The sequence below is a fragment of the Myxine glutinosa genome, chromosome 4 (genome assembly GCF_964187855.1).
Source record: "Myxine glutinosa chromosome 4, kmMyxGlut1.1, whole genome shotgun sequence".
NCBI classification, from domain to species: domain Eukaryota; kingdom Metazoa; phylum Chordata; class Myxini; order Myxiniformes; family Myxinidae; genus Myxine; species Myxine glutinosa.
In genome coordinates, this window is record NC_136264.1 from 200,908,055 (window position 1) to 200,931,030 (window position 22,976).

At 48.8% G+C, this 22,976-nt stretch overlaps 1 protein-coding gene across 6 annotated transcripts in view; it reads left to right on the forward strand.

Annotated features, from left to right (window-relative positions):
* LOC137425634 (large ribosomal subunit protein mL63) overlaps window positions 1-22,976 on the forward strand; it is a 130,322-nt gene that overhangs the window by 106,528 nt on the left and 818 nt on the right. For 2 of the 6 annotated variants that reach the window (XM_068114242.2, XM_078776909.1), the window contains one exon: window positions 10,264-10,753. The exons of 3 other annotated variants lie outside the window; for them this stretch is intronic. In XM_068114242.2, coding sequence (XP_067970343.2) covers window positions 10,264-10,380 — 117 coding nt within the window. In that variant the 3' untranslated portion in view covers window positions 10,381-10,753. Of the gene's footprint in view, window positions 1-10,263; window positions 10,754-20,813; window positions 20,871-22,976 lie in introns of those variants that run through there. One more of the 6 variants, XM_068114247.2, reaches the window with a different exon arrangement.

A 22,976-nucleotide genomic window follows, 5' to 3' on the forward strand; every position in this document is an offset into this window, starting at 1 on the left:
TCCCTTGGACTCGGGCCTGTTTGCTCTCAGACTCAGACTCACGCGGGGATGCAGATGGTAGGGTGGAAGGTCCGGCGATGTCGTCCACAGCTCGTCCCGGTCCTTGACTCGTTCCGTGCAGCAGATCGAAACCCGGCAGGCAGCTCTCCGCCTAGCGTAGGCGCGAGCGGACAATTATTGTGACTGGGGAAAGTTCGGTAAGCTGGCGGTTATTGCACACTTAGCCGCGTACGTAATAAGTGTACCGGCGCATTTACACACACTCCCGGTATCGCTGGGTAATACGCCACTTCCCCACTGATGTTACCACAGCCAAGCCAAGCCAAGCCCCAGTTCCTTGCCACCGCCGTATGCACGCGGATCCTTGGATAGTCCGTCAATACCACGTAGGCTCTTCAGTACTCAACTCAACTCTCGAGCGCCGCTCTCTCCCCGCTCAGAACTGAATGTCAACCTGATATAACGAGTGCAGTTGCGTCAGTCCTGTGTAAGGGCTTTGCGTGCGCGCTTTTATAAGACAAGCCAGCGAACGCTCTGGAAGCCCCAACCACGCCCTGTCAGGCGATCTCACCTTAGCTCTGATTGGCTGGTGTGGTCTTACCGGCTCCGCCTTGATGGCTGTTTGACATGGCCGCACCTCCATCCTTGCGCTCCGCCCCCTTTTCGGGCCTCACCTCATGGCTTTTGGGCTGGGTTGAGCGAGCCCAAGGGCAGCTAAGGCTGCTGGCCAAGGAGCGTAACAAACTGGGAGGGGCGATGGGGTACAGACTGAACAGCGCTTAATGGCGTCGCTTGGAGGGAAGCTGCCAAAATGAACGAAATCGGCCTACTCTTATTTGTTTTTTGCAACGCAGATGCAACTATTGGGAATGGCCTTATCCTAAACACATACTAAGAAATAACTACCGTCCTAAGGTGACCTACGTGTTGCTTGTGGCCTATCTATGGGGTGCAACCTTTAACCTTTAATGATGTTACTTGTGTGGGTTCTCAAAACCGCAACACTGCACCCCTCCTTTTGGCAGGCTCGTCCCGAGCCGAACCACATATCAGTGAGGACATCCGGCTCTGATACCTGGGTCACGACTACTTTTACAACTACATGTGACACTTAGGTGTAGTTTCCCTCTACATTTATTCTGCACCCTGAGTGCGACAGTTTTAACACTAGATATGTCCCACCTGCTGCGTTGTGTACTACCTAACTGACTCACGCCCACAATTAACCAAATTACGGAATTGTTCGCAAACTACACATAAAGCCGGTGGGGAGCATGTTATTTACAAGACACTAATTAATTATTTACAACTATAGCCCAGGACACGTCTTTTGTGGGAAAAAGAAGTAGCAATTTTGAAAAGAGGAAACACAATTGCACTGCACTGCACCAATACACCATACACCAATATGCACCTAAATTTAAAAAAATGCACAAAAAGCACCATCATCAAAAATGCACAAAACATTTCAATAATTATTAATGATGACGTCTTGTGCTTGGCTGACTGCTGAGTTGTGACGGATCTTCTTGCTTCGTCTTCGGTGTGCCATAACAAAACTTAAAGTCTTCTTTGCCCCTGACACACCAAATGAATAATTAAAAGGCACAAACCGTGTCCGTTTTATTTTAGGCCAGCAGGGCCAACTTAGGTGGTCCGACTGCTTGGCATGTGCGCCACTTAAAACAGTGGTCCGCAAGCAAGATGCTGCTGGCAGCAATGGTCTGCTCCAGCAACGGTGCCAGGCCACAGAACGTGTGGTCCATATGGTGTACCAGTGCAGGCAGCAGGGTGCAGTGCAGAGTGCGGCCGCACAACTCAGGGCACCTGCACACTCCCCTCGCACAAAAGACCATGGTCCATGAGTGGGGAGGAAGACAAAGCAGAGGTTAGCGGGGTCAAGGGCGCAAGGGTACACATCAATACAAGGTAATGCGACATGAAGGGCGCAGGAGAGCGAGCTGAGAAAGCTCGTCCCTACTCGTACGTCACCCCCCATGTCAATCTACACTACCCTTGCCCTTCCCCGTATTTACCCAATTTACAAATTCCGTCTCTACTGTCTCGTCCCCCATATCTCCCCCTAATTCCGAATTAGTCTGCCAATCCCTCCCAAGAAGGAAGGGATGGAATCGCACACAATGTCAAACTCCGTCATGATGCGTCTTTACCTTCCAAATCGTTTACAAAACCCTGGTGTGGAGTCCTGTCACCTCGGTGAGTGGATGCGGATGGTGCGAAGAGATTTTCCTCCTAACTATCCTTCTAATTGACATTAACTCACTTTACTCTACCCGGGGTCTTGCCCTGCCAATCCATTGGCCATCTTTACTCCATGTGGTTCTAAAAACCAATTCCCATTGACCATACTGTGGTGCTCTCCCAATTTGGGGTCTCACTTCCCCAATTTTTCCGTCTGTGCCCTCGCACAATTTTGGGGCTGGGTCGTGTGGCTCTACCAGCAGGTCTACCTACCTGCGCACCTCCTCCACTGAAGTCGCCACCCGAGCTTACCTCGCTCCTTCACACTACCCTAACCTGGGGAAGGCCCTCCTGGCGCTCTAACCCCACTAATGCCCCCTCTGGCATTGGGCTACCCGGTTCCTCTCCGTAGGATCCTCGGGCTCTGAACACTACCTGGCTCCCAAAGCCTACCTGCGGCCTCACCTGGCCGACAGACTACCAGTGGCGGAGTGCCCCAATAACCACACGCACCAATTAAGCCACACGCCCAGCCATTCCACACATGTATGCACCCCTCAAAGCACTTCTTTACTACCACACACACCACAGATGTCAATATCCAACAAATTTACCTACTCCCTCTACCTAACCTTAAACTACCCTCCCCGGGTATTCGTGAAGGGGTCCATCCTTCCCCCATTCACTCCTTCGCACCATGCACTCTACACCACTCATTCCACACTACTCACTCCACACCATTTATTCCACACACCATTTATTCCCTTGCACCCCATGCAAGTCAATGCACTTGACACAATTGCACACATCCTCAATACTCCACTCATACACTTTCACACACACACACACACATCATTCATGAGCATTGCCTCATTTCCTCACCATCACCACCAAGACTCTCATTCACAATGCCTCATTTGCGCCGAAAGCGCATCCTCATACTCACACACACAGCATCATCTAACTATCTATTTCCCCTAATACTAGTGCTTTCCCTGTCATCCCTTATACTAAGCACATCCCTCGTCATTATCATCCACCTAAGCTCTCTATGTCCCCACTACTTGTACAATGTCTCTACTTCAATCTCATGTCATCTACTGTCATCTCTAAATCCTATCAATTATCCTAGCCCACCCTGACTAGCTTACACTGCCAAACCCCATAAATCTATAGCTCCTCTGCCCCAAAAATACGATGTGAGGGATGGTAGATCTACCATCCCTCTACACCGTATACCATTTACCATCACTATCACTATCCGTTCTCTGAACTATGAGCCTCTTGTGCGGGAATACATTCTCGCTGCTCGGCTTCGCAAAGCCGAGCAATGTATGCGAATGGTCAGTTTCCTGTTGGCTGGGTCCGTCCGGCATTTTCGATTCTGGGGAGGAGGCATACTCGGGCCGAGGTTCCAGGCGCCATCCCGGCGCAGAGCCTTTCGGTCTCCGGCCCGATGACCCAACCTCCCCCGGTCGGAGCACCGCCCCCGCCAGGGGGCGAGGGTCCAACCTGGCCGACCTCCCCCGGAATCGTGCCGATCGCCTTGCCCGTCAAAGTGCGGCACCGACCATACAGGGCGGGGCCCGGCCCGGATCGTGCACGGCGCTCCTTGCAAGAGCGCCGCGGCAACGATCCCCGCCGGCCCCCGCAGCACACAACGAACACCATGCCCCGAGAGCTCGCGTCGGCTGTACGTCGCTCTAAACGCTGCCCCGGTCTGCGTCGATGCTCGAGTCGCATTCTCACACCACGTGACTCGTTTCATACTCGCACATCCCGGCGCTCCAGTGCCTCTCATACATCCCACACATTTCGTCACCGCACTCGCTCATGCATACCACCCAGGCGCACTCGCACACTCCGTTACACACCTCTCTCGCGCACATCCTGGCGCACTCATTCCACTCGCGCACTCAGTTACATCCTCTGTAACAACCATGGGTATGCACTCCTGCATACACCCACAGCGCGCACCTACCCACGGGTGTGCAATCTCCTGTCGCACACCCAATCATGCGCTCTGGTGTGCATCCTCGCACACTCTCCACAACCAACTCTGGTGTGCATTCTCGCACACTCTCTCCATCCATCTCACACTCTGTCGCACTCACTCTCCCTTTCACACTGTTTCACACTCGTGCTTTGGCGCACACCTTTTCCTCCCACTTGTGCCATTTCCTTTCATACAGCGCACCAGCCGCACCACGGACCTTCCATAAGTGCCCGGGTGACGCCGGGATCCCAAGCACGCGAAAAACCTTTTCGCGCCAAACCTTTTCGCGCCATATACAATCCTGCTTACCTTCAGGATCCTTTTCTCCTCACGCAGCTGCAAACTTTCATTGGGGTTAGCAAGTACGGCATCATGATGCGAACACGGACTTTGCATGCATTCCATCTTTTCCTCCCGCGATTGCTCTTCTAAGTCCACCGTCTCTTCAACCCCAATTTCCACTATAATTATTCCATTTTCTTTTTCCTCGACGACCGCTGGCGCTAATAAAATAAAATTTTCTAATTCAGCGGCCGTCGGCTTCTCTATACCCCGAGTCGCGATCTCTACCCCGGTCCACCCAGCTGTGCTTGGCTCAACCTCGCTTTCCCCGCGCTTCTCAAGTCGCATACCCTTGTACCTTTTCCGCTCGATCTGCGGTCAATGTCTTTCCCCATCTTTTTTATCTGGCCACGCACTCTGTTTCCAAACCCTGTTAACCCCTCGTTTATTTCTCTGGCTTGGCCACCACGTCCTTCAACTGGCCCCCCAATTTGCTTCCGAATCCCCCCAATTTGCTTTCTAATCACCCAATTTGACTTCCCACATCGTTTCTCAATCCCCCAATTTGGTTTCCCACATCGTTTCTCAATCCCCCAATTTGGTTTCCCAATTGCTCCCTGTTCTTTTCCATCTCCTTACTCAATCCCCCAATTTGCTCCTGCGTTCTGTCCACCCCCAATTGTATGGCTGCCTGTAGCTGCGCAATGAGGTCCTGCATATTCATCCCCCCCATTTGCGCAGCGGGCGCGGCCCTCGTCGCCATGTGCGAGGCGCCGCCATTTTGCTCGCCTGCAACCCCTACTGCTGCACCCTCATTAACTGCATCCTCCTCAATTGCCAATTGTTCCACTTCTTCCCGGGTGTCCTGGATGGACTCTAACCCTTCCTCCACTTCTACCCCCACCGGCATCCGATCGCCTTGGCTATCCATGGCACGATTTAAATTTGGGTGTTAATAAAATTTTGGCCGCTCATAATTTGGAGTGCGTTAGGCGCACTTCGGGTCCAAATCCCACTCCTGACACCATTGTTGCGGATCTCCGACGTCGGCCTTCCCCTTATCAAGGGGGGATTAATCCCCTTGTCCGTTATCTGACCGACGCGATCCCGAAGTTATCACGTTCCTTCCGGCCGGTGTTAAATAGGGTTGTTGGTCGAATTTAGTCCTATTACCTAAGTACTAACACCGATCGTGAAGCAAGGAAATAACTCCCGCCCGAACCATGGCGTTAGTGGACACGCTGAGCAAAGCGAGCCGCGATTCGGGCCGTTAACAAGGACTAGACCTGATTATAGCGGTTGGAATCGTGCCACGGTTACCCAATGGAGAAAAGACTTGGACGATCGAATTAGGAAGCAACCAGGAAGAACAAGGTAATTTATTCACAATGTACAAAGAAGAGGAAAAGAAAGAATGTACAAGGAAGAGGAAGAAAAAGGACACAGGGCAGCCTTAATCAGTCTTACTTATCCCTTGGACTCGGGCCTGTTTGCTCTCAGACTCGGTCTCAGACTCAGACTCACGCGGGATGCAGATGGTAGGGTGGAAGGTCCGGCGATGGCGTCCACAGCTCGTCCCGGTCCTTGACTCGTTCTGTGCAGCAGATCGAAACCCGGCAGGCAGCTGTCCGCGTAGCGTAGGCGCGAGCGGACAATTATTGTGACTGGGGAAAGGCCGGTAAGCTGGCGGTTATTGCACGCTTAGCCACGTACGTAATAAGTGTACCGGCGCCTTTACGCGCGCTCCCGGTATCGCTGGGTAATACGCCACTTCCCCACTGATGTTACCACAGCCAAGCCAAGCCCCAGTTCCTTGCCACCGCCGTATGCACGCTTATCCTTGGATAGTCCGTCAATACCACGTAGGTTCTTCAGTACTCAACTCAACTCTCGAGCGCCTCTCTCTCCTCGCTCAGAACTGAAGGTCAACCTGATATAACGAGTGCAGTTGCGTCAGTCCTGTGTAAGGGCTTTGCGTGCGCGCTATTATAAGACAAGCCAGCGAACGCTCTGGAAAACCCAACCACGCCCTATCAGGCGATCTCACCTTAGCCCTGATTGGCTGGTGTGGTCTTACCGGCTCCGCCTTGATCGCTGTTTGACGTGGCCGCACCTTCATCCTTGCGCTCCGCCCCCTTTTCGGGCCTCACCTCGTGGCTTTTGGGCTGGGTTGAGCGAGCCCTAGGGCAGCGAAGGCTGCTGGCCAAGGAGCGTAACAAACTGGGAGGGGTGATGGGGTACAGACTGAACAGCGCTTAATGGCGTTGCTTGGAGGGAGGCTGCCAAAATGAACGAAAGGGGCCTACTCTTATTTGTTTTACGCAACGCAGATGCAGCTATTGGGAATGGCCTTATCCTAAACACATACTAAGAAATAACTACCGTCCTAAGGTGACCTATGTGTTGCTTGTGGCCTATCTATGGGGTGCAACCTTTAACCTTTAATGATGTTACTTGTGTGGGTTCTCAAAACCGCAACAATATTATTAATAATTTATGTCGTTTAAGTGTAAGAGTTGCTTGAATTTGACGGAAACTTTAGTTTCTAAAAGAGTATTGTTCACTGAATAAGTTTTGAGGGAATTTGTCTTCACAATCTTGTTACCCAATTCCTATAATCCAGTTTCCTGCTGTAATGCACATGCTGAAAACCAAGATGGTTGCAAATGAGATAACAAGCAGAATTAACCAGCGAATAATTATGAAACTTCTGATCGGTGAAAATGCAATCCTGTTGAGATTTAGACTATTGGATGCACAGTTTGATGATTATTGGGTGTCTAGGATGCCCATCTCGAAGGTGTGTGTTAAATTGTGCTCGTGAGGGCATGGGGTGGACACCGACAGCAGGGTTGAGGGACAAAATAGAGAGAGACAGACAAACCAGGTATGTGGGGAGGAATGAGGGATGGGGAAAGATGTCCAGGGCAGACAAGATGGATACGGAAGTAAACTCTTTGGAGGGAAAAACTGGGAATTTGGAAGAAGGTGGGCTTGGGCATGGGGTAGAGGGGACAGAATACAGAAAGAGCAGAAGGTGCAAGATCAGCTTGGAAATCGAGAGATGTTTCTTCCCTCCTCTCCCATCTCAAGCCCCCCCGCCCCACCCGTCTGTCTGTTAACATTTTGCTATTTTTTGCTACTCCTCCCTTATTGCTCGGATAATTGTTCTGAAACTTGATACATTAATACAAGACTGCAGCCCACACAATCACTCGCTTCGATTTTTCGATTTTGGATCATACGGGGAATTTTTTTTGGAGGGGGCCTTGCACTTAGTATATTGTCCTGACCCCATTCTGGCTCTCGGCGGCCCTGCCTTAAAGCACTATCCTGAGTCGTTTCATTTCTCATGTACATCATTTACCTTACCTTCTCCTTGGACAAAGCTTTATATCATATTGCAGATGATTCCATCTTTGCCCGAATGAAAGCTTCTTCTTTGGCGACTAACCTCTCGAGAACATAAGCCTTAGGTTCACCACCTGGAATATGAAATTAATTCCTGGAAAATCTCAAATTCCGACTGCACACGAATGTTTTGGTAAACAATCTTTCAATTCACTTCGGTGGTTGTGCTGGAGGTACAGTCTTTGGAGATCCTCAGCATGAAGATATGCCTCATCCCTTTTAGGGCTTGATTACATCTCCAAAGTTGTTAACCCACCGACATGTCGTGTGGTCTCTCATAATGACCCAGTGGTGACCCGCTTGGTTTTTCACTCCAAGAGCGAGGCTCATGGAAGAGCAAGGCCAGTTGAAGATGAAAACAAAGCTTTCACATATTTTGGAAGCAGAATGATGGTGTATTACCTCCACCACCAAAGGTGGATGGAGGTTATGTTTTCACACCTGCCTGTCTGTCTGTTTGTTTGTGAATAAGATATCTCAAAAAGTTTTGGACGGATTCAGACGAAATTTGGCAGAGAGGTAGCATATGTGACGAGGACGAAATGATTAGATTTTGTTGAAGATCCAGATCCGGATCCGGCTAGTATAATTTTTTCAGTGATTCTTCACTGTTGGGAGATAGGGCCAAAAACGATACATAGCAGGATATCTCAAAAAGTTATAGACGGATTTGGACGAAACTTGGTGGACCGGTTGGGTGTCTGACAAGGACAAATAGATTCGATTTTGGTGAAGATCTGAATATTATGGAATTCGGACATGAGTATTATTTAATTTTTAAAGTGATTCTTCACCATTGGGAGGCGGGGCTAAAAATGATACATAGCAGGATATCTCAAAAAGTTATGGACGGATGATTTTGATTAAATGTGATTCTGTATTGTGATGTTCTGGTCTGCTCTGGGATACAAAACATAAACTGTTCACCTGGTGCAGGTATGCTCTCTACTGAGTGTCGTTCTAGTTTGTTATTTGTTGGAAGCCAAGCTCAACACAAGAATTCCATGTCTATGGCAAAATCCTATTTATTTACAAACACACCTGAAAGTTTGCCGATTTGTAAAAAACTAAATTATGGAGTTTAGGATTTTTTGAAAGTTGCCTACCTGACTTGCATCATGAGAATAACATCTCGAGATATTTGAGGGTAATTTGTTTTATAAATATTGAACTTGAAAACTTTTAAGGTATTAATTTATTTTGTATGTGCAGGTGGAATGATTATTTTCTGCTAACCCCCCTTCTTCCTCTCACGTATCCGAGCTCCCATTGCCACATAATCAGGAAATATCCCTTTTGGACACCGCTCCTTTCCTATGCCATCTCCAGGCGCTGCATGACGTCATTGCCGGGCAATGAATGGGGCTCGGCAATGACGCACGCTGAAAGGGAGTACTCAGTTTTCACGCTGGTTGTTTTCTTGTTTGTTTTCTTGGTTGTTTGTCCGGGCGATATCTCAGCCATCCTTTGAGCTCAGAAGCTGAAATTTCGGCACAACAGTGAGCAAGTCATTTGTCAAAAACGTTATTTTTTGTTTTTTGGTTGATCAATTAATTGATGAGTTATTTAATTATTAGCGATTAATTAAGTACTTTTCCATTTCCTTTCTCTTCTGGCCATTATCTCAGGCACCTTTTGAGTTAGGAAGCTGATATTTCGACATGCCAATGACCAGGTGATTTGGCTGCAAAGGCTATTTTTGATTTATTGATGAATCAATTAATCGATTAATTCTTTAATTATTCGATTAATGACTAATGTTTTTTATTTTTTTTAGTTACAGATTCGGATGAAATGGTGGTGTTTTATATGTTCTCTGAGCCAATTGATTAATTATGAAAAAAAAATTATGATTATTATTTATTTATTTTCATTATTAATCATTCATTTATTTTCTTTCTCATCTGGGCAATATCTCAGGCACCTTTTGAGCTAGGAAGCTGATATTTGGACATGACAATGACCAATTGATTTGGCTGTCAAGCATATTTTTGATTTATTGATGAATCAATTAATCGATAATTATTTATTAATTAATAAATGAGTTATTTAATTTTTTATTACTGACTTATTGAATTAAATTTCTAAAAGCTACACCTTCGGATGAAGCACTAGTGGTTTAGTTATGCTATTAGCCAATTGATTAAGAAAATATTTTATGACAATCTTTTATTTATTTTAATTATGCAATTAATCAATTATTGTGCAGCTCTCCCTCCAAATACAGTCTATGAGCTGCACGGCGGTATTGCCGGGCACCGGAGGCGTCCCGGCAATGCCGCACTGTAGGATATTTAATTATTTGGCATGGGGGCGGTGTACTTTAAATGTATCAGTACTTGTTTATTTTTCTTTTTGTCTGCTGTGTCCAGGGTCTCTCTCGACGGGGTTTGCTACGCGAGGTGCTGCCTTTGTTTGGTACAAACCTGAAGCTACAACGATTATTTAGTGAACTGCAGGAGCAGTTAGAAGCAGCTGCAACAGATTGACTTTTTAATAAACAAAATTAAAAAAAAAACATTCATGCAAGTGCACAAACAAGTGGATACTTTTCCTTCCGGTGAAACGATGCCTCCTACACGTTTGTCTGTTTTTTATACTTATCTACCCAAAACTCCCAAAGAACGCGTCATCTTAAAAAATACCCCTCCTTGGCGGAATCAGGTCACCGGGTAAGGACCATGGAACGTGCAAACAAGGTTGCGTTTGTAATACCAAGAATTATCTCATTGAAACGAGCACTCGAGATAGTACAATCCCATGTAGCAATAAATTTTTCATTGACCACATCCGATGTCATTCCTGGTCTTGGTTTTTGCTTAGTGCATATTTTGACTGTGCATTAAAATATTTTACTTTGCCCCTCTGAGTATTGTGCTGGAGTATCAGCTGCTATGCTAAGTGTGTACTGCTGTTTCATTTTACGAGTATTTTGTTTTATTATCTTATTCTGCATTTATTTTTATTCTTTATTGGCATCAAAGCCTGGTGTTGGCTTAGTGGTTAGGATGCCGGCTTGGGATCCTAGGATCCTGGGTTCGAATCCTGGTCGATCACTGAATTAACGCCAGGGGGGTTGACTCAGCCTGTCATCCTTCTGAGGTCGGCAAATTGAGTACCAGTTCACTGGTAATTCCCTGTGTGTCGCAAGAGTCGACTAACAGGGTTGGTGGCAGGAAGGGCGTCCGGCCGTAAAACATTTCTTCAAAAAGGGGACAACGGTGCCCGAAAAAGGCCAACCCCTGCTGTGCAGGGAAAAATGGCCTCTAAAGGTGGTTCTTTATTGGCATCAACTAGGCCACTGTCTAAAAAATGTAATTTTCTTTGATGAATTGTTGTCCAAACTTTCGTCGTGAAATTATTGAAAGAACCACCTTTGGAGGCCATTTTTCCCTGCATAGCAGGGGTTGGCCTTTTTAGGGCACCGTGGTCCCCTTTTTGAAGCAATGTTTTATGGCTGGATGCCCTTCCTGCCGCCAACCCTGTTAGTCGCCTCTTGCGAACCAGGGAATTACCAGTGACCTTGTACTCAATTTGACGACCTTGGAGGGATGGCAGGCTGAGTCAACCCCCGTGGCGTTAATTCAGCGATCGATCGGGATTCGAACCCAGGGTCCAAGGATCCCAAGCCGGCACCCTAGCCGCTAGCCCAACACCAGGGTTCCACCTCTAAAATTGAACATTAATACTTATCACCGTTTTACTCTATTCTACATTTACAGCATCTTTGCCTCGACAAGCATTATGAGGTGTTCGGATGTGGCATCAGTTCAACGAGCTGCTCTTTGAATAATTCCTGCACTTGAGCAGCTCGGTGTGGTTTCGGCATTATCATCGTGGAAGCGAAACATCATGCCACCTGTCGTTTTTGGCCCTGTACTCTCAATGGTGAAAATTCACTGTTAAAATTAAAACATTCTCTTATCTGGATCCATATCTTCACCAAATTCGAATCGTTTCATCGTTGTCACACACCCAACCTGAACACAACTTTTTGAGATATCCTGTTCACAGACAAACGCACACAGGGGTCAAAACGTAACCTCCATCCACCTTTGGTGGCGGAGGTAATAATAATACTTTTCAAATCCCATAAAGATTCATGCGACGTTTTGTACATTCGTTTTAATTTAGAACATCAATCGGTGTGAGGTATATTTAGTGATGCAATTTGGCAATAAAGTTATTAAAGTTATAAAGCTTGCACTCGTTATCCCAGCAACTAACAGATTTCAAAAGCTGAACTTTGAATGACGTCATTCAACCCTTTAACTGGACTCCGATAAATGAAGCCCATGCCACACCATCCGATTTATTCTAACGTAATGTAACTCGATGGTCGGAGGATAATCGTGGACGGTTTCCATAGCGACGACACACCAGCCGATTTCTTCCATCGTGGACGGTTTCCATAGCGACGACACACCAGCCGATTTCTTCCATCGTGGACGGTTTCCATAGCGACGACACACCAGCCGATTTCTTCCATCGTGGACGGTTTCCATGGCGACGACACCAGCCGATTTCTTCCATCGTGGACGGTTTCCATGGCGACGACACACCAGCCGATTTCTTCCATCGTGGACGGTTTCCATGGCGACGACACACCAGCCGATTTCTTCCATCGTGGACGGTTTCCATGGCGACGACACACCAGCCGATTTCTGCCATCGTGGACGGTTTCCATGGCGACGACACACCAGCCGATTTCTTCCATCGTGGACGGTTTCCATAGCGACGACACACCAGCCGATTTCTTCCATCGTGGACGGTTTCCATAGCGATGACACACCAGCCGATTTCTGCCATCGTGGACGGTTTCCATAGCGACGACACACCAGCCGATTTCTTCCATCGTGGACGGTTTCCATGGCGACGACACCAGTCGATTTCTTCCATCGTGGACGGTTTCCATAGCGACGACACCAGTCGATTTCTTCCATCGTGGACGGTTTCCATAGCGACGACACACCAGTCGATTTCTTCCATCGTGGACAGTTTCCATAGCGACGACACACCAGCCGATTTCTTCCATCGTGGACGGTTTCCATGGCGACGACACACAAGCCGATTTCTTCCATCGTGGACGGTTTCCATGATGACGACACACCAGCCGATTTATTCCATCGTGGATGGTTTCCATAGCGACGACACACCAGCCGATTTCTTCCATCGTGGACGGTTTCCATGGCGACGACACACAAGCCGATTTCTTCCATCGTGGACGGTTTCCATGATGACACACCAGCCGATTTATTCCATCGTGGACGGTTTCCATGGCGACGACACGAGCCGATTTCTTCCATCGTGGACGGTTTCCATGGCGACGACACACGAGCCGATTTCTTCCATCGTGGACGGTTTCCATGGCGACGACACGAGCCGATTTCTTCCATCGTGGACGGTTCCCATGGCGACGACACAACAGCCGATTTATTCCATCGTGGACGGTTTCCATGGTGACGACACACCAGCCGATTTCTTCCATCGTGGATGGTTTCCATGGCAACGACACACCAGCAGATTTCTTCCATCGTGGACGGTTTCCATGGCAACGACACACCAGCCGATTTCTTCCATCGTGGACGGTTTCCATGGCAACGACACACTAGCCGATTTCTTCCATCGTGGACGGTTTCCATGGCAACGACACACCAGCCGATTTCTTCCATCGTGGACGGTTTCCATGGCAACGACACACCAGCCGATTTCTTCCATCGTGGACGGTTTCCATGGCAACGACACACCAGCCGATTTCTTCCATCGTGGACGGTTTCCATGGCGAGGACACACCAGCAGATTTCTTCCATCGTGACGGTTTCCATGGCAACGACACACCAGCAGATTTCTTCCATCGTGGACGGTTTCCATGGCAACGACACACCAGCCGATTTCTTCCATCGTGGACGGTTTCCATGGCAACGACACACCAGCCGATTTCTTCCATCGTGGACGGTTTCCATGGCGAGGACACACCAGCCGATTCCAAAGGACTGGCTGTCGTGGGTTCCCCCGTGAAGAGCAAGAAGGCAATAATTGGTTGTCAAATGGTACAGTAACAGTAGAAGAACGAAATGGCCCTGGGGAAATCTTTCCGGAAGTAGTTTCTCGCAATTTCGGCCATTTCCCTTGTAAGGTGGAGGCGACAATGTCGGAGTAATTTGAAGAGGCCTCTGCAGTATGAAGACCTTCGATTTCGAAACCCGGTTAGCAAGCTTCGGACGTGAGTGATGTCGTACAAAGCTGGTTTTTAATACCAGAGCTGAATCGGATCATCCTCACATTCAGTCCAGAAATTCACTATTTATTTTTCAGGAATGTGTGAGGCAGGGCTGTTCTCTGATGGGTTCATCGGAACACACAGTGCGTGGTGGCTTCATGAGGGTGCCTGCACCAAGGGACGAATGGCACTACGATCAATCAAGATGAAACATGTTTAAAGGGGACAGACAGCCTGAGGGCAAGAATCCTCGGGTTAATCGATCCGATGGGGCCGATAGAGTGTAGACTGTATAGTGTGTAGGATGTAGATTGTGTAGTGTGGATGGTGTGGTGGAGAGTGCAGGTTAGACTTTGGCTGGTGGAGGGTGCAGGTTCGACTGTGTGTGGTGGAGAGTGCAGGTTAGACTGTGTGGTGGAGAGTGCAGGTTAGACTGTGTGTGGTGGAGAGTGGAGGGTAGACTGTCGGGTGTCCATTGTGTGTGTAGGGTAGACTGTGGGGGGGTAGACTGTGTCGGGGGGTGGGGGTAGAGTGGAGGGTGGACTGTGTAGGGTGGAAGGTAGACTTGTTGGGTGTAGATTGTGTGGTGGAGTGCAGGATGTAGTGTGTGTAGGGTAGACTGAATTCCCAATCGTATCCCACATCCCAATTTTTACCCTGCGCTTACAAAGTGAAAAGTAGGGCTCGGCATTCAGTTGTGTGTGGCGTACGTGTCTTCATCTTACTATGATTCACCAAATGTCCGTCCGTCTGTCTATCCGTCCGTTCGAAGGTACCGCAAAAACGGCTGAACCGATCGCAACAATATTTTGGATGGGTAATCCAAGGACCCCCTGGAGTAAAATAGGCTATGTTACGGATTCATAACTTCCGTTATTGGGGTTTTCACCCACTTGACATGTTTCTGAGATTATGTATTATTATTATTCTCAAAAGGTTTATTATTCAGGAACAGCTATCTAAAGTTTAAAAGGTTAACTTAAAATGATACAGGAAATCGTGCACCGGAAAACGATGAGGGAAGAGGAGGAGGCGGTGAGAAAGGTGGGAGAAGAAGCTGGTTGCTTTGCGTTCTGGATCGAACGTTGTCGAGCAAGAGACACGAGTGAACTTTGGATTTCCTGGAAAGGGATTCCGCGATAGAGTTGTTATCGCTGTGACTGATCAAACCTGCGTGTCAGGTTGGCGTTGGATTCGGAGGAACCATCGTCGTGTGATTACGTCTCAAGTACGAGCCGTCTGCCATTTTGACTCGTGCGCTTCGCGCGTCGAGCAAACCTTCCTTGCTTCGTCAACCGTTTCCACCACGTTCAGACGTATCTGTGGTGGGTGTGTGCACCGAGGCTTCTGACGATTACTTGGCGGCTCGCCGACCGTGAACAGTGAAAGTTCGTACCTGGAGGGGGCCAACTCTGAGCTCGAAGACGGGAATATAGAGACATTGGGGAAGGTTCTTTCCACTCACTTGGAACACTGTGAGTGACCTTATGCATGCTAGCTGATGGAATAGAGAGTGCACTCTCAATTGTCATTTGTGGTAATGTTATTCCTGTGTGATTTATAATATATTATTGGTTTGTTCATAACCATTGGTGTGGTTTCCTTATTGATTTCGACACGGAATAATATATTTTTCTGCCGTGGCCCCTCCCGGGGTTCGGAGGTATACCGAGACCAGGAGGTCGGGGAGGAACACGTAACACTATATTGTTTTTCCAATTTTAGCTTTGGCCTCCAGCATTTCAGGTTTGGACTCGCACATAACATTATTTTCCCGGGTGCCGCACAAACAGCTCCACCGATCGGACTCGGTGACCTCAGACAAAGACCTTTTATAAGGACAAGGGTTGAATCCCTGCTTGAGAGAATGCCAACCCCCTCCCCGGCATCACGGTCGTCTCTCCAACTCACAATCCCACGAGATATGCTGAAAGGACGACCCAAAACCAATTATCTTCTTTTTGATTCGTATATAAACATCATTAAAATTAAATAATGAACTCGGCCAAAGTTCAAACGACATGAGTTTAATCTCTACATGAGAGAATTCCACATAGCTATTTGGGCGGTATATTATTTTGTGACTTATTAACCTTATTTAACCAAACCAAAAACAAGCCAACAATCCAAACAACAAGCAAGCCAAAAACCTCATTTTGCAACTTATGAACCTCATTTAACCAAACCAAAAACAAGCCAACAAGCCAAACAACAAGCAAGCCAAAAACGTTATGTTTCCACTTTTGAACCTTATTTCACCAAACCAACAACACGCCAACAAGCCAAACAACAAGCAATCCAAAAGCCTTATTTTGCGACATGAATATGAACAAACGACTCAGTTTCGGGAACTGAGTGGCGTGCTGATGAAGAGGAGAATGTCGCTGAAGCTGAAGGGAAAGGTGTATGCTGCATGTGTGAGAAGTGTTATGATTTATGGGAGCGAGACATGGGTAATGAACGTAGAGCAGCAACGAAGGCTTGAAAGGGTGGAAATGCGAATGGTTCGATGGATGTGCGGAGTATCGTTGAGAGAGAGGAAGACATGATGAATTGCGAAAGATGATGGGAATATTGCCTGTGAGTGATGCTGTGAAGAGGAACAGGTTGAGATGGTTTAGTCATGTGTTGAGGAAGGATGAAAGTGACTGGTTGAGAAGAGTGATGGAAATGAATGTAGAAGAAAGTAGAGGATGGGGAAGACCGAGAAAGACTTGGCTAAAGATGGTGGTAGAAGAAATGCGGGCAAGGGGGTTAACAAGGAGAGATGCAGAAAATAGGGCAAAATGGAGAAGATTGTCATGGGGACCGCAAGGCTAACCCCCGCTCTAGCAGGGAAAATGGCCTTAAAATGCATGTTGTTGTTGTTGTTGTATTTGGGCGGTGTATAAGCTAACAGATCGCTGCCTTCATCGATCTTGCCAAGGCCATAACACCTATCGGCTCAAAATCCTTTTACCTGTTGACTTGGTAGTTTTTACAATGAAGGAAACACGTATGGGGAGTACATACGACATAGCGATTGTGAATGTGACAGCTCTGAGGCGTATTTCGCTTCGCATCGAATTATTCATTACATTTATTCATTCCTTTAATGATCATTACGCTCATTAAATGTTCATTAAACGATTACGAAAATAAAAACGAAAAACATTACGAAATTACGTTCACACCGTCACATCAAACACTACCGTGAACACAAACATCGTCACAATGAAAGCATCGTCACAAACGTTACGTTATGTAATTCAAACCGTGAACACATCGAATATTGGAGAGCCCATTGTCCAAATTTGAAACACGATGGAATAATATTTGCCGATATGAACAGTGATGTGGCTTTTATTGAAATTCTACAAATACTGTTTAGATTTTGATGATTTGCGTGTGATATGATTTAACGGATGTTTATATAAATCGTTAAAAAGCCTTCAATTTCTGATATTTTGCCTTTTCATTTGGGCCTCCAAATTGAAGCCCCGCCCATAGGGTGGGTACCGTTGTTAGTATCTGAAACCACTCCATGGAAAAAATTGAGACCTGGCTCATTGTCAACTACTCTCCATGGGGAATGATATGTTAATGGTGATGTCATCGGTACCTCCGTTATGACGTCATAATTCGACAGGGACAACGCTTAGTCTGATCAGTTTGAAATGTATTGAGCGTGATCTATGCAACTGAAGGAGCTGGGGCTCCCACGTCGATCAGAAGAATGGACGCGACAAAAAGCTGGAATTCATCTGAGTTGCTTTATTGAAATCAAACACTCAGGCACTCTGAAAACCCGTTTATCGGTCAGCAATATATATCTATTAACCCAGGGGGTTTGCCCAGGCCCGGCGCCAGGGGGCGTGGCCCAGCGTCCTGGCTGCGGCCTGGCAAGTTGAGGGCGAGCCTGCCCGGGCATGCCCGGGTGTCCCGACCGAGGCCTGGCAAGTTGAGCGCGGGCCTGCCCGGGCGTCCTGGACGAGCCCGGCATGGTGATCGCTCCGCGTCCTTGATAGGTGCAAGGCGATTGTGAACACCCAGCGGCAGCCGCTACACACGTCCCCCCAGAATCGACTTGCACCGGCAGGGTCAATTTGAGGGGGGTCCTGATGACCCGGCCGAAGCGACCCCTGGCGGGTCGTGGGAGGGGGTCCGGTGAGATGGTGGGTGGTCGAGTGGGGGGCACCGTGGACGGGGGGCGGCCTCGCCGCGGCGGAAGGGCCACCCGTGGTGGGTGGTCGACGTCCACGTGCGCCGGCTTGAGGCGGTCCACTGCAATCCGGTCCGACCTGCCGCCGATGTCGATGACGAACGACTTGTCGTCCCGTCGCAGCACCCGGAAGGGCCCGTCGTACGGCGGCTGGAGTGGCCACCGATGTGCGTCGTGACGCACAAAAACATACTCCGCTGTGCGGAGTGCTGGGGGGACGTAGGACTGGGGGTCACCGTGGTGGGATGTTGGCACGGGGTCAAACCGTCGGGCGGCCTCCTGGAGGTCCGAGCGCTGGTGAGCTGCGGACCAGGGACTGGTAGCGTCGGGCACGAATTCGCCCGGGACGCGTAGCACCTGGCCATAGACAAGCTCGGCGGTGGATGCCTGGAGGTCCTCCTTGGGGGCCGTGCGAAGGCCCAAAAGGACCCACGGCAGCCGGTCGGCCCAACCGCCGTCTTGAAGGCCGGCCATGAGCGCGGCCTTCATGGAGCGGTGGAATCGCTCGCACAACCCGTTTGCTTGGGGGTGGTAGGCCGTAGTACGGTGGAGCTTGACCCCCAGGTTGCGGGCGACCGCGCCCCACAGCTCGGAGGTGAACTGTGGTCCGCGGTCTGACGAGATGTTCCTCCGGTGCGCCGAAGCGGGCGACCCAGGTGGCGATGAAAGCCTGCGCCACGTCGGCGGTGGTGGTGGAGACGAGGGGAACGGCCTCCGGCCACCTGGTGGTCCTGTCCACCATGGTGAGCAGGTGTGTGAACCCCCGTGATGGGGGGAGGGGGCCCACCAGATCCACGTTGACGTGGTCGAAACGTCGTTCGGGCACGGTGAAAGGTGCCAGCGGGGCCTGGGTGTGTCGGTGGACCTTGGCCCGTTGGCAGGCCGTGCAGGTGCTGGTCCAATCGCGGACGTCCCGACGAAGGCCGTGCCAGACGAAACGCGCCGACACCAGCTTCTGGGAAGCTTTCCGGCCCGGGTGGGAAAGGCCGTGGAGGGAGGCGAAGATGCGGCGTTGCCAGGTGACGGGCACGATGGGGCGAGGCTGGCCTTGGGAGACGTCGCAGAGCAGGACAGTGTCCGCGCAGTGTCCGCGCGTGTCTTAATCGCGCCGTATTTGTCAGCGGCTGGCGGGCTTTCGAGGAGGCTCAGGGCGCGGGCCGCGGTAGCCGACCCGAGCGCAGCTACCACATGGTGGAAGCGGGTGTCGTCGGCCGTGATGCCTCGCAGGGCGAACAGGGACTCCGCCTGTGCGAACCAAACCGCCGCGTGAGCCTCCCAGAAGGTAGGCAGTTTAAGGGCGACTGCCGTGTCCATGTCGATAGGTCACCAATGAAGGAGCTGGGGCTCCCACGTCGATCAGAAGAATGGACGCGACAAAAAGCTGGAATTCATCTGAGTTGCTTTATTGAAATCAAACACTCAGGCACTCTGAAAACCCGTTTATCGGTCAGCAATATATATCTATTAACCCAGGGGGTTTGCCCAGGCCCGGCGCCAGGGGGCGTGGCCCAGCGTCCTGGCTGCGGCCTGGCAAGTTGAGGGCGAGCCTGCCCGGGCGTCCTGGACGAGCCCGGCATGGTGATCGCTCCGCGTCCTTGATAGGTGCAAGGCGATTGTGAACACCCAGCGGCAGCCGCTACACAACAATTATTTTAGAGAATATAAAATTATGATGTCATCGCTCACGTGGTCTGGCAGTCATATTGGATCAAAGTAAAAAAAACCTTCCAAAACAGAACAGTTGGTTTACACTAAGTTGACTGCGCAGGGTAAGTATTCTATGATTACCATCTAGTTTTCCTCGTACTGGATGCCATTTGGTAAACTCTAGTTAACTCCCAAACTTCGGATCTGTACTCATCCCTTATTTTTCAACCGATTGCCCTGAAACCCGATGCAATCCTTCTAATCGATGGTCTGTAGGATCGCTCATGCTTCGATTTTCCGATTTCGGATCAGGGGGGTTCCCAAGGAATCAGGGGTTCCCAAAGAATCAGGGGGGTTCCCAAGGAATCAAGGGTTCCCAAGGGACCAGGGGGGTTCCCAAGGAATCAAGGGTTCCCAAGGGACCAGGGGGGTTCCCAAGGAATCAGGGGTTCCCAAGGGACCAGGGGGGTTCCCAAAGAATCAGGGGGGTTGCCAAGGGATCAAGAGAGGTTCCCCAGGAATCAGCAATGGTCTGAGCTGCAACCTCAAGAGATGACCGTCATGGCGTTGCCCACTCCGGGCTATTTATTACGCAACACCATGGTGTCTGTTATTATAATAAGTGACAATTTGATCATGAATATTGCCCTGGATGAATTTTGTGGGGATTGGGGAGGGATGGGCTTTGGATTGGTGGAAATCTGTGGAAGTTTGTATTTTACACGCATGGGTTGGGAGTCGTGGTGGAGGAGGAGGAGCTAGGTAGGGGAGGCGGGGCCAAAATGTTCCCCCGCTTGTGCTTACGTAATAAATAGATCACATGACAAATAGCGCCAAAGGCCAGCAAGGTCGAATCTGCATTCTTGAATCCGTGCATCCGCTCGTTGCACAACAGGCGGACGAACATCGAGGTACGATATTATGCTTTTCGTCTGCTTTGTTTTGTCTGCAAATACTTCGCGGAATGTCCTCCATTTTCGCACTCGTTTAGGTTGATCGAACAACAATAACAATAATAATGATTATGATGTCCCGTCTGACTGTGGTTATTACACTGTCCGTGAATGCAAACCCGATCCGGCCGCGCACGACCTGGTTGGCAGCACCGTTTGCTGGTTAAAGATGTCTCTCTGTGTTGTGATTTATGCTGTGTACTGTACACCCGTTTCACGCTGTGTACTGTACGCTGTTTTATCCTGTCAACAGCGTACGCTTGTTTTATGCTGTGTACTGTACGCTTGTTTTATGCTGTGTACTGTACGCTTGTTTTGTGCTGTGTACTGTACGCTTGTTTTATGCTGTGTACTGTACACTTGTTTTCTGTGGTGTACAGTACACTTGGTTTCTGTGGTGTACTGTACACGACCGTGCTATACATTCGTATTTGATGGTGCACTGTACACTAGCGTCTCGACAGGTGTACTGTACATCAGTCCAACACCAGTTGGTCACGAGTGTCTCCTTTATGAAAGGGGAAATTATGAATACGAGCGGGAGTACCCACAACCCACCCTCCGGTCGGAAATAAGGGAATACCCATCCATCCATCCACCCTCCTTTCGCCCTACCTCCCTCCATCCTGTCCTCCCAACCAGTACCAACCCCACCTGCCCTTCCTCCCTATCTCCCCACCATACCTCCCCCCCCCCCCCCCCCGGCTCTCTACCCACCCTACATCCCCAACCTTCCTCCACGTTGCTTGGTGTCAAACATGTTCAACACCAAGCAACAATCCAATGGATTATTTTCTGCAGACTGTTTTGATGGCTATGTGCCAAATCAGGTACCGGTACTTTCTTCGATCAGGATGATTCTTGAGAAGCCAAGCATAAAGGATCAAAGTTGTCCAGGAATACCAGCAGCACTCAATTACACACGTCCCGACTTACAATAGCGCAAGACGTCAACCATGACAAACAAGTGCATCCATGCTGAAAACATGCTTGTGCATGTAATCCTTCACATGTGCTGAAAACATGCGTGTGCATGTAATCCTTTATGTATGCTGAAAACATGCATGTGCATGTAATCCTTTACGTATGCTGAAAACATGTGTGTGCATGTAATCCTTCACATGTGCTGAAAACGTGTGTGCATGTAATCCTTCACATGTGCTGAAAACATGCGTGTGCATGTAATCCTTCACATGTGCTGAAAACATGCATATCTCAAAGCGCTATGAATTCAGTTAAGAGGTGTCAAAGGACAAAAGACCAAGATACTGATAGTCCCAGAGCTCAGAGGATTTTATTTGACTTTTATTTAACAAAATGTCTGAGGGTTATTTCTCGGGTAGAAATATCTGTTGAATTCAAAAATCCATCTCTGACCAAATCTACTTGGCCGTTTTTCCACAATTTGCGCATTAAGTGGGGGTACCGGTCCCTTCTAACTTCAATATCGTCATTTTAAGTCACGTTGTATTTCGGCTGATTTTGGCTTTGTACAGTTTTGTCTTGGATACCTGTAAAACTGTTTGGTGCATACAAACCAGGTACCACATGAACAAGTGTCATCTTCTGGTTGAACATGTGAAGGCGCCCCAGCGATGCCGCGCATTGGAGGACGTTATTTATTTATTTGGCATGGGGTGGTGTATTTTGAATGTAGCTTTACTTATTCTAATAATTTTTTTGAGATGTTGCAGTTTAAAAAAAGCAAACCCATCGGGCACCACCCCTAAAAATCGTGATGGTCATGACATCATCTGCGTGACGTAATCAAGGGTCGGGTTTTTCTTCCACGGAACGGATAATGGCCGCACGACTTGCGTCAGACTCCTCAGAAAGTGAATTTGACGAAGGTTTTCTGATCAAGAATCCTCTGATGGTCAAAATCATTTTTTTTTTTTAATATTCGGAGCAAAGAATTCCTGAGATGACGTAGCGGGTCACGTGGGTAATAAAATTGCCATTTTTTTTTGGCAATCAAGTGTAAAGACACCCAAAAACATGAATATCTTACTTCCATGATATTTATTCAAAATAAGAACAACGAATAAGTGTTAAGTGAAGAAA